At 38.8% G+C, this 12675-nt stretch overlaps 1 protein-coding gene across 17 annotated transcripts in view; it reads left to right on the forward strand.

The window, feature by feature from the left end:
* Positions 1-12675, forward strand: part of ANK3 (ankyrin 3) — a 462225-nt gene that overhangs the window by 266309 nt on the left and 183241 nt on the right. For 10 of the 17 annotated variants that reach the window (XM_059662651.1, XM_059662646.1, XM_059662649.1 and 7 more), the window contains exons 5-7: positions 1350-1448; positions 7201-7386; positions 9235-9333. In XM_059662651.1, the coding sequence (XP_059518634.1) occupies positions 1350-1448; positions 7201-7386; positions 9235-9333 (384 nt within the window). Of the gene's footprint in view, positions 1-1349; positions 1449-7200; positions 7387-8056; positions 8081-9234; positions 9334-12675 lie in introns of all 17 variants that reach the window. The other 7 variants (XM_059662640.1, XM_059662634.1, XM_059662652.1 and 4 more) reach the window with 1 other exon arrangement.

Here is a 12675-nt window from a genome sequence, read left to right on the forward strand (position 1 = left end):
GAAGAAGCTTGAATGCTCGGTCATATTCTACTGCCTCTAATTTTATGTCTCTAATCTTGACCTTGGCAACCAAATAACCCAGGTTGTTACAATTATGTGTAACAACTTTTTAACTTCCTAATTCTCAGCTTTGAGCCAAAAAAAAAGGCCACCAGAGTTTGAATTATTGATAATGAAGGTAATTATATAGCAATTGATATTTATGATGAGCCTAACCTTTTGAATCACAAAAAATTGAGTAATATCTGAAAACATTTTACTTAGAATTTATTTTTATTCTTTGAAAGTGCATAATGTATAAAATAAAATTTCCAGAACATTCAGTTAAATAGAATTGCATTATGAAAAATTAGTCAAAGAGAATTTATTATAATTTGGAAAATATTTTGATATGTATATCTTGCAATAAGATTTTTAAATATTTCAGTATTTCATAGATGTGAAATACATTGGAACAAACACAAATGTTTTTAATAAGAAGCTTTATAAGCTTTATATATAAGCTTTATACACATATATAAATGCTCTTAAATTCCTACCCCTACCCTATAATTGAGTTATTGCTTTAATATTTACCTATTGCTTGTGAAACTTATGAATCTAAGTTTTTTGGCAGTTGGGCACATTTCAGACAAACCTACACACACATAGAGAGAGAGTGTGTGTGTGTGTGTGTATGCGTGTATATGTATAAATATATATGTATATGTGTATATATATTTTGAACATTAAAATAGTATCTTTGCAAAAAATGAAAGGAAGTAAACTTGCAAAAATAGACTGCTTATCAAATTCCACTTTAAAATCAAAGTTTACCCTTTTGCAAATTGGTGTTCTTTCCTTTGCTCTAAGATTCCCCATCCATGGTAAGTGTGAAGCCATTTGAAATTAATATAAATTCTTTTCAAAGTAGAAACTATTTCAGATGCTTATTTTTATGTAAAAGTATTACATATTTTATTTAAAGTAGATAATTCTCAATAGGTACAATGATCAAATGTATTTTTCTTCATATCCTTTTGATATCTAGTAAGATTCTTTATTTGTGGTAGGCACTCAAGTGGTTAAGTGAATGTACTTTCTTATCTAAGGTGGATATATTAATATTAATTAAACTATTACCTACAAACTACTTTCAAACTGAATTATGAAGTATAATTGTGAATTATATTTATATTATAAATTAATTTACATTATTGTGCTTAGGTGTTTTTAGTATATGTGAATGTCTCCATTAAAGTGTTATTAAATTATGTGTGAGCATTTCCTGAAACCTATAATATTATCAGTACAGTAGAAAAATATATTGGCTCTAGAAAGCTGCAGACATTTTACTTTTTATTTTACAGAATGGTTTCACCCCATTGTACATGGCAGCCCAGGAAAACCACCTGGAAGTTGTCAAGTTTCTTCTTGACAATGGTGCCAGCCAGAGCCTAGCCACAGAGGTAAGACATGTGGGTTCTTTCTGTGGGGAAGTTTGCAAGTTTATAGGGCATTTTGTAACCCTGGAGTTGTAACATTTAACATTTATCTCACTGGTATTTTAATTGCAATTGTATACTAGTGTGTGGGTTCATACATTGTTATGAAATACATTAAAAAGTCTTTTTTTAATTTTTAAGAATTTTCCATTGCATAGATACACTTTCTGGTCTCAAATGCCTACCCCTACCCTATAATTGAGTTATTGCTTTAATATTTACCTATTGCTTGTGAACACTTTTCTGTTTTTTTATCATTTTGCTTTGAAGACAACCACTAATTTGAAATATTTTTGTGTTAGAACATAAGTTCTGAATGAGTTTTTTTAGCATAATAATATTTGTTAGTTTAATTTAGCATAATAATATTTGAGTGTATAGATTTCTAAAGTCACCTAATTGGATTAAATTCATACATTCAAACAACACTATTACACATTTATAAGTAATAAATAAAATTGTTTTTTTTTTATCTTTGCAGCCCTGAATAGAAGAGTAATTTTCAAATAAAAAGTTATTTAAGTTATTGGTTCTATCTTAGATAATACATTTCATTTTTAAACTAATTTGGATGGAAGATGGCAATGCCTTATGAAGTGTGTCACACAAATCTCTTGCTAATAATGAAGGAACCACATTTGGGTTTTCCGTATTTTTAACAAAATAATTAATTAGGACAGATGATGCAGGCTTATCTCTGTCGTAATACCACTGCCCTTATTTGCATTCAGATGTGCTTCCTGAATGGCACAGGGAAGTTAGGAATAAAGGACTCACATATAACCCCACCCCGCTTTTGCGATCATGCCTTCTGGAGAAAGCACTAAATAAATGAAGAGGCAGTTCACACAAAAAGAAATACAAATGGCCACAACTGTGTGAAAATATCTTACCCTCACTCATAGTCAAAGAAATATGAATTTATTAATCAGATAAAAAAAATGAGGTCTATTCTTATACCCATGAGTTGAGGGGAAAATGTGAGGTTGAAGAAACTGGAACTTTCCTACAGTCTTGCCAAAGATGATGGTTTGCTACACCACTTTCGCAGAACATTTAGCAGTAACTATTAAAAATGAATATCTCACACATTTTAATTCAGCAATTCCACTTCTAAGAATTCATATTACAGGTATGTTAGGGGATAAACACGAAATACGAAGTTCAAAATAATTAATAACACTTTTTTAAAAACTGGAGAGAACCTAAATATGTACCAATTAGGAAACTTGTTTAACATGACTGTAATTACACAAGAAAATACTATTCAGCATCATTAAAAATGAGACAAGACCATATATACATACATATATATATATATCTCCAGCCATATCCTTAGTGTAACATGACTAGTGGTTGATTCTGAGAATTAGGAGGGTGCCTTACTTTTCATTTTACAGCCTTCAGTACGATTGAGGATTTTTAGCATGAGAATGGGTTTTTTAATAATATTATTCTTAACTCTAGATAAGAAATAACTGCTGAGTTTGTAACAAAAAAACAAACATTTGATAGATGTAGGGCAGTGCCTGTCTTCACACCGCAGTAGGTAGCCTGGTTGCGACCCCTCCAGGCCACAGGCGGGCTCTGCCAGGTTGTGCAGGGAGAATAGGACGGAGCAGACACTGTTGGATAAGAGAAGATCTGTGACCACTTTTGGATGAAAACTCTAAATAATATAAGTATCCCGATGAAAGTGATTCACGGTACTTTCTTGTCTGTGAAGGACGGGTAGTAGTATTTTCTGACTGCGAAGTACAGATCAGTAGTATCTCTCTTAGAAGCAAGCGTGAGTCCAACTTCCTGCGAGTAGATCTGAATTACCTTGTTAAGGAATCCTCAATAGCTCACTTAATTCTCTGGCATTTTTTAAGCTTTCGAGATCCAACTGTAACTGACTTAAAGAAAAATAGTACCTGAGATTCTCAAACCACTAATTCCATCTTTTGGCAAAGGATATATTTTAAAACATTTTTACTTCTTTATATTAACTTAATTTCATGTTAGCTTTTTCAGTGGCTCTAAAAAATGCGATAAATAAATGTTCTAAAAACAAATCACATTTATGTCTTCCTCTTCCTGGGGGTTGCTGGTGCCTCGCTACATAAACAGCAGCTGTTTGATTATCTAGCGATGTTTGAACCTTTGAACTTTCTGTCTTCTTTTGGATTATTGGTATTAGAGTTAAAAAGAACAGCAAGAAATAAGGCACTTTATTCACAAAATGTTTTAAGTACAATATTCCTCTCATTAACAATAATATTGGTGTCATTTTACAGAAGTCTGTATTTACAGAACAAACAGTAGGGGGCAATTAAAGCATTGTTTAGGTAGCAAAGTTTTAACAGAATTAATTCATTAAATGATATGATATTGTTGTTTCTTCAATATATTTTTTTTTCACATGCACCTTGCATTTTTGAATCAGGTCTTTGGCATGGCTGCGATTTTCAAACTATTTCTATGTTATTGGGTATTACATATCATATCTGTCCCATATATATCTTCCTTCTTTTTTTACTTTTTAATTATTACTTTTTTGTTAATCCTCACCCAAAGATATTTTTTCATTGATTTTTAGAAAGAGTGGAAGGAAAGGAGAGAGAGAAACATTGATTGGTTGCCTCCCACATTTGCCCTGACCTAGGGCCGGGAATTGAGTCTACAAGGAGGTACGTGCCCTTGACCGGAATTGAACCTGGCAGCCTTCAGTCCACAAACTGACGCTCTATCTACTAAGATCCTCTACCACCTCAATTGCTGTTTATTTTTTTGTGCAAAGTCGTTTTCTTTATGCCTGGGTCCTATGGATTTAAAAATTTATGTCAGTGGAAATGTAGCCATTTCGTTTTTATTTGGAACAGAAGTGGGTTTGGCTCAGTGGATAGAGCATCAGCCTGCGGACTGAAGGGTCCTGGGCATGTACTTCATATCTCGGTTGCAGTCTTATTTGGGAGGCAACCAATGTGTGTGTCTCACATCCATGCTTCTCTCTGTCTGTCTTTCCCCCTCCCTTCCACTTTCTCTAAAAATCGATGGGAAAATATCCTCAGGTGAGGATTAACAAAATAAAAATTTTAAAGTGTATTTTTCTTTTTATTGCAGAAATAATATAATACATAAATGAGAAAGTACAATGAAAAGCAGAAAGAAGAAAAGGCCACTGCTGATTTTCCCTAGAGATAACATTTTGTTTATTCTTCCAGATTTTTTTATACATGTACACAATACACAGAGTTACTTTATGATAATGAGATCATATATTTACATATAGATGACTTTCCCCATAGCATTAAATTACCTTCTGAACTTTCTGTTCTTACATGTAAACCAGTGATCCCGTTTTGGTGATGTCTTGGTTGCAGCCTTTCTTTCTCTTTTATCTTACTTACGGCTGCCTGGAACATTATCCTGGTTACATTAATGCTCGTCCCTTTCCTCTTTCGGGTCCACCTGGAAAAGTTGAAAGGAGCAGGTGCGATCTCAGCCAGGTCTTGAAGCAATGAGAGTAGACATAATTCTTATATGCAGAATGAGGAGGAGGACATTTCAGGAGAAGGCGAGGGGAAATTAGCATGGGTTTGGATGCCAGGGTAGGAATGGTCTGTACATCCACAGTCAGCAAGGAGACTGGACAAAAGGATTTAGATGAGTCTGGGCAATATTGTCCCTTCAGTGTTTCAGGGCCGATATTTTCCGCATCTTTGAATATAAACGTGCTGATTTGTATTCAGTCAAATAAATGGTAGGAGGCCTTATCCGTTTTCCAGAAAGGAAAAGAATGAGGAAAAGGATCTTTTAGAAAGGCAACAAGACACTAGTATGCAAGTGACTAGGTTTTCTCTTTCTCCCTTACAAATGCTTTCCTATTACAGTGACCCTTAATTTGTGCCACAAGGACTACAGAATAAAACATCATGACCCAATTAAAGTAATAAGTCATTTAATTGCCAATTCTCTAGTAAAAACAATTTTTAAATATTCTCTTGAGTTGTGTGGTAATGAAAGCATTTCAGAAGTAAAATTTGTGAGCCAGTCTCAGAATTTTCCTCTGTGCTATTTATTCTACAGTCAACAACACCAGATCATCCACAAATAAATTAACCACAGATAAATCTGTAGCTGCCTCCTGTTTGTCAATTCCAAGGGCAATACAAAATGTACAAATATTTGTGTGGGAATTTATTCTAGGCATATTTTGCATTGTCCCTGTGTCTTCTCTCTTTATTCAGAGAAGCCAAGAGTCTTTTATGTAGACCTTTCTTACAACAGCAATGATTACAATTAATTAATTCATACAGTCTGATTGAAAACCAGGTATATGATAGGCAACAAGGGACAGTGATGAACCGGACAAGCATATTCCCCAATTTTAAAATATCAGTGGAATCCAGCAATCCCACTTATGGGAATATATTGTAAGAATCCCAAAATACCAATTTGAAAGAATGCATGCGCCCTAGCTTGTTTTGCTCAATGGATAGAGCGTCCACCCAGACTGAAGGGTCCCAGGTTCAATTCTGGTCAAGGGCACATGCCTGGGTTGTGGGCTCAATCCCCAGTAGAGGGATTGCAAGAGATAGCCAATCAGTGATTCTCTCTCATTGATTTTTCTATCTCTCCCTCTCCCTTCCTCTCTGAAATCAATAAAACTATATATAAAAAAGAATATATGCACCCCTATGTTCATAGAAGCTTTATTTACAATAACCAAGATCTGGAAACAGCCCAGATGCCTATCGGTAGATGAATGGGTAAAAAAAATCTGTGGAACATTTACACAATGGAATACTACTCGGCCATAAAAATAAGGAATTGTTACCATTTCAGTAGCATGGATGGACCTGTAGAGTATTATACTAAGTGAAATAAGCCACTCAGAGAAAGACAATTATCATATGATCTCACTTATATGTAGAATCTAATGAACCAAATAAACTGATGAACAAAATAGAAACAGAGGCATAGATACCAGTACATGGAACAGCCTGAGAGCTGTCAGAGGGGAGGGAAGGCGGGGGATTGGATTAAAGAAGGTGAAGGAATTAGTCAAAGAACATATATACATAACCCATGGACACAGACATCAGTGTGGTGATGACCAGAGGGAAGAGAGGGTAGCGACTGGGTGTGGAGGTGGGCAAAGAGGGGGGAAATGGGAACATCTGTAATAGTAGAATCAATAAAAATAAAGGGGGGGGGAATCAGTGGAGATTTTTATAGCTTACTTAAATTCCTTTGAAAAATGTGACCGGATTTAACCTGAAATGTTATTGTTTTCACTAAGATTATATTACGGGTATTAAAATTATGGATTTTTAAGATTCTTTTTAAATTTTCAAAATTTAATTAATGCACATCACTTTTTAACAGAAAGAAAACCCCATAAAGTTATTGAAATTTTCTTATTTTCCGCTTTTATATATGTATATTTGAAAATGTCTTTTCACATATCCAGGGGTGAGCAAAAGTAGGTTTATAGTTATAATACAAACAAATAATAATTTGTAAATAACAATACAAGAAAAAAACTCTGTGTTTCACATACTCATGGCTATAAACCTACTTTTGCCAACCCCTCTATGTTTACTTGCATGTGTTAGCTTTCGTAACCCTAAACAAAAATCGACCCTTGGTCACTTGATCGCCTTCTTATTTGTTAATCGAAAAGAAAATATGCATTGGAACCAACCTTGACCCGTTCATTTATCTACAGGATGGCTTCACGCCGTTGGCAGTGGCTTTGCAACAAGGTCATGATCAAGTGGTGTCCCTCCTGCTAGAAAATGACACTAAAGGGAAAGTGCGGCTTCCGGCTCTTCACATCGCCGCCCGAAAGGATGACACGAAAGCTGCCGCCCTGCTGCTGCAGAATGACCACAACGCAGACGTGGAGTCCAAGGTGAGGCGCCGGGGAAGCTCCTCTCCTGCAGCCATCCTGCGTAGGCACCCCAACTTTCAGATGCTTGGCCTCCCTTTCGGCAAGCTGCTGCCAGACTTGCAACTCCACTGGCAGGGATAAAAGCACGTGTCCCAGTCAGCCAGTGGAAGCACTTTCCCCTCACCCCTTAAAGCTAGGAAGTCACCCTGGATGCTGCCCTATGCATGCTAACAGGGAGGCCCCCTCAAAATCGATGCATATGAACCTGATCGTTTCCTCCCTCGTAATAGATCTGTAATGTCTTTAACTCTTCAGCGCAAACATCAGAGTGAAAAGTTACAAAATGCTAACAACAGTGTGTGCAGATCATCCTTTGGTTGCTAGCTAAGATGGCAGGAGACACACTGAGTGTTGGCCACCTGCGGAGAGCGTGCCAGCAGCCAGAGTCCTGGCCAGAAATTCCCATTGTCCTGACATGTATTCCTGGAGAGTCTTGGAAGGAACGAGGCATTTGGAGTAGGCCACCGTGTAGCCTTCCTTCAGTCTAGCTTTCTTTCTGTGCCTTTTGTGCTTCCATCAGAGCTTTCATCCTCATTCCTTAGCTGCCGTGAGCTTTCTGCAGTCCACGTCACCGACAGCGAACTAACCGTTCATTTTTTCCTCCTCTTTGCTTCCCAATGTGTTATCCTAGATGGTGGTGAATAGAACAACAGAGGTACATATCTATATACGTGTACATAGAATCTGTATCTGCATCATCGTGTCCCCATCCCTTAGTGCTGCGGCCTCATTTCTTTCCCTTCTTCTTTGCATTGCCTTCTGTAGGCTAGATACCTGCTTTCTACCCCCGCCCCCAAAGTAGCATGTGCTAGAGAAGATAGTAGTTTGGTTACCAGGGCTTTCTGCAGCTGAACCCGGTGTTTGAAAGGAGGAATGAGGAATCCTTGAATCTTAAGGGGATTGCCATAGAGGTGTGTGAGATGAAGCATTTCCAACACTTGAGATGCTTACCAGCTCTACCCAAAGCTGCAGACAACCCTGCCATTCTCTCCTCTAGGACTGATTCTGTAGAGTTCTGCATGACACTTACCCGCAGTGGTGTCAGCAAAATGAAAGTGGCCTCAGAATGGTACCACTATGACCCACCCTTCCACAGGAGTCAGTGAGCTAGCTAGCATGGCTGCGAAGCTTGCTAACTATTTAGAAATGCATCTAGTTCCTATAAGGTTTCAATCTTTGGGGACTAAGTGAATCGCTGCATGTTTTAGCATTTTTTTTTAAAGGAAGTAAAATGACCTTGGTAGGAATAATCCAGAAAAATGTGTTCTCGAATAGGCATTTGATAATAAAGAGACCAACTGGTGGATTCTTTCTAGGATGCAATCACCCACTATACAAGACCAATTACAGTGCACCTCTTCCCCAAAATTGCCTTTATCTTTATAATTTGATCTTATATTGAATACATAAAACAAATCAAATTTTGGCAAAGAGTATCAATGGACAATTCTGCCATCAGTAGTAAAACAGTTGGTACTAATTGAACTTTCTATGAGCTATAAGGATTTTTCTTGTCATCCCTATTTTAACTTTTGAAACGTTGGCTTCTCTGTGTACTGCTACCAGATTCCTAAAACTGCTCAATCTCCGCCCTTGGATCCTTCCTGGCTCTTCCTCTGCCTACGAGTCTGGCGTTTATTTGAAACCCTGTGAGCAATTGGCACTAACCGAAAGAAACCTAGTACAGAATGGAATGCAGACCTCAGCATATTTTGCTTCCTCATTTTTATTTGGGCGAGGCCTTGATCCTGGCATGTCAGATGGGGGCCGGCAGGACTCCACTGAACGTCTGCTGTTTTCTCCTTGCAGAGTGGCTTCACTCCGCTCCACATAGCGGCTCACTATGGAAACATCAATGTAGCCACGTTGCTATTAAACCGAGCGGCCGCCGTGGACTTCACTGCAAGGGTAAGAGCGCTGCCCTGGGCATGCCTTTAAAGCATTTGAAGTGATTCTTAACCTTCCTTTCCCATCATGAGCAGGAGGTGGAGGCAGGTGGCCCTGCTTTGAAACAGGTGTGGTATTTCCTAGCAGAAAAAATAAACCAAGATGGGGTTGAGGGGTGATAAATACATGTACGCGCATATATGGGAGATGGGGTTCAAGTAATCCTGACTGGAAACCACCAACCTTTCCGCAAGTTGAAACGTCTGAGACTGGTAGAAATTGGTCACGTGTAGCCACCGGGGCTTTAGGTATCAGGATCTTGACCTTCTGGTTGGGAATGCTCTGGGATATCTGGATGAGGCCCTAACTTGAGAACTCAAATAATAGACGCCATCTTTTGCTTTTATTTTCTGGCCCCTACAAACTAGCAAAGTGAGTAGCAAGATTCTGTCACCTGAGTGAGCTCATATTCCTGGAGAAAGGAATTAGCGTCCTGTGTATCATGGACAGCAATTGGACCAGAGTAACACTGCTCAGAATGTAAAAATCGGCTCAGTGCTAGGCTAACTCCTCAGAAACATCATCATCATCAGTAGAAATGAAGAAGGAAGCAGATTGGAGCAGCGGCTAAAAGCGTGGCCTCGGTATTCAGTCTCCCTGAGTTCAAATCTGGGCTTTAGTTTTCCTCTCTCTGTCCACCAGTTTCCTCCTTTGTAAGATAAAAGAATATGAATTATGACGTTATATGATAATAAAATATTAGTATCACTCCCCCGCTGGGTCACTATGAGAATTAAGAACAGAGAGTGTGTGTAAAGCACTTGGCCGTGTCTGACATGTCACCATCGACAGCAGCAGCAGCACTGATTTTGAACATAACATTTGAAGTATTCGTTTTGCTGAAACCTCACTTGGTCGAGGAGAAACGGAGTTAGATCACATAGGGAGATATAGGGCATAATACTAGTACTAGCAGTATCAGCAGCAGTAAACGTAACACTGTCTTGGAAGGAGTTACTGGGTGCAGATGCCCAGCTAAGCATTTTTGCCTCGTTTATCCTTATATCCAGAAAAGTATTACTTATCCCTGTTTTACAGAAGAGGAAACCAAGGCTCAGAGATAAGAAGTAGCTGGTCCAGGATGACAGCTCGAAAATGAGAAAAGGCAGGATTTCAGCCCCCAAACACTTACTCACTCCCGTGTTTCGTCTCCCATAGGTGACTTTCAGGATTCTTTTTTCTTCTTAGAATTTATTAGTCCAATAAAAATTAGTAAGAGCTCAGCTTGCACTCATATGAAAGCTATTTCCTACCCTTTCGTCATCAGCTCGCTAAGAGCCTTCCTGGTTTCAGTGACTCGGGAGTGCCGTCAGCTCATGCCGCTCTGTTCTTCCTGCATCCGCTGCATCCTTAGGCTTCAGCGACAGGCAGACCTGAGGGCTAGTTTGACGTTTCGAAGGACAAAGTTAGGCACCTCTTTAAGTCAAGTAAAAAGCAGGCATGTCAATATTTAAACTGAGGTTCTTGTCTGTAAGATGCATTGCTCTGGTTTTATTTCTGTAATTCACAGCATGATGAGAACCTCATTAAGTCACATCTTCTAATTGGGACATTTGGAAAATCATGTCAGGGTAGTGTCTGAAGTTTGTCTGTGTGCCACTGGTTCGGAAATGTCCTGATGCTGCAGAAAATAAGAAGAATGGAACAATGTTTAAGCAACATAAGGGGGCAAATTACAGTATTTTCAGCATCAAAGCAATTCCAAAGCATCCATTTACATTGAGACAATGATGTGGTAATTACAAATGATGCTAATGTATCGAGTAAACATCAATGGAGACCTCAGACGAATGTTGTTAAAGTTGCCTGAGTTTCCATATAAGATTTAAAATAATCGCATTGTGGTTTTGTTTAAAACATGTTAAAATTCAGACTTGTTACTGGTTTGAAAAGCATTTGGTCCAGTCATGCCTAATCAATGAGGCCTAATAGCGTTCTGAGCTGAAAAATGTGGTAGAATTCGATCATCCCTTATAGGGTGCCTGCTCTGTGCTTCCCTCTGTGCTTGGTGATGGATGGCTTGCTTTAGAGTATGGGAAAGAACTGGTCTTCGTAAAGAGCTTGAGAAACCCATTTTGGTTCCAAATCTCTAGTAATTCTATTTCATAATAATCCAGCATCTATAGGGTCTGGATTAATATTTTTATTAATCTCCTTTTGGGCATCAGCCCAGTTAATTACCCTACTACTTGCCCCGTTCAGACCCAAGCCATGTGATGCCCAGCTCACATGTGGCATTATTAATTTCGTTTTTCAAGTGGTCCATTTTCTCCAAATCGGATTTTATTACCCTCCTCTTGCTTTATCTTTTCCACCTTCTTTCTCCCCCAATACTTTGAAGTATAACTGGGCTAGTTGGGTCCTATTCCAGGTTACCACCCTCAGGAATGTAACAGAAGTAGCAGGTGAAAAGGTAAGATGCCCTGAACACAGATGAGGTCAGATTTTACCTGGCCAGGCCATGGAGGATCTTTAAGCTACATTTGCTAAGAACTGGCTGCAAGTCACGGGCTTCGGGAACCGGGTTTAGATAGAGAAACTGATTAAATGGTTAGAGAGAAAGCCAACAACAAGGCTACCTTTGTCTGAGGGGCTGTGATTTCAGTTTCCTGGCTGTGACAGGTCATTGAAGAGGGGCAGGTGCTGTCTTGTAGTTCTTTGTGGGTGGACGGCATAGCCTAGGGCCGTGGTCGGCAAACTGCGGCTCTCGAGCCACATGCAGCTCTTTGGCCCCTTGAGTGTGGCCACGAAGTTTTAATTGCACTGTACGTCCGTGCCCGCACATGGTATTTTGTGCAAGAGCCACACTCAAGGGGCCACAGTTTGCCGACCACTGGACTAGGGAATGGCTGTCCGCTAGCAAAGAGAGCTGGAGGACATGGGCAAGACCACCAGTTGTGAAATAATTTCGTGCATGCAATGGGTATGCATTTCCAAAGCAGACACAAGACAGAAATAAACACAGTGTGACTAAAGGGAGTATGCAATAAAGTGGATTGCTTTCTATGCATTTTTGCAGGATTAGCTAATTTATGCAGCAATAAAGCAGATCCTAGCCTATAAAGAAAGTATACCCCTGCGTAGCAATTATGGTAACCGATTTATGCCAAATGGACCTGTTTATCAACACCTTTCCTTAGATTCTTATTATGATGTCAGTTTTGATTTTTGTGTTGTAATTTTCCTAGGTACATGTAAGCTATCCTGTCTGTTATTTTCTATATTTCCTTCTGGGTTATCCATGAAGACCTGCTCAGCCTCGCGGGTCCGCTGCAGGGAGTTAATGGAAAAGCTGCTGTATGC

The sequence above is a fragment of the Myotis daubentonii genome, chromosome 13 (genome assembly GCF_963259705.1).
Source record: "Myotis daubentonii chromosome 13, mMyoDau2.1, whole genome shotgun sequence".
NCBI lineage: Eukaryota > Metazoa > Chordata > Mammalia > Chiroptera > Vespertilionidae > Myotis > Myotis daubentonii.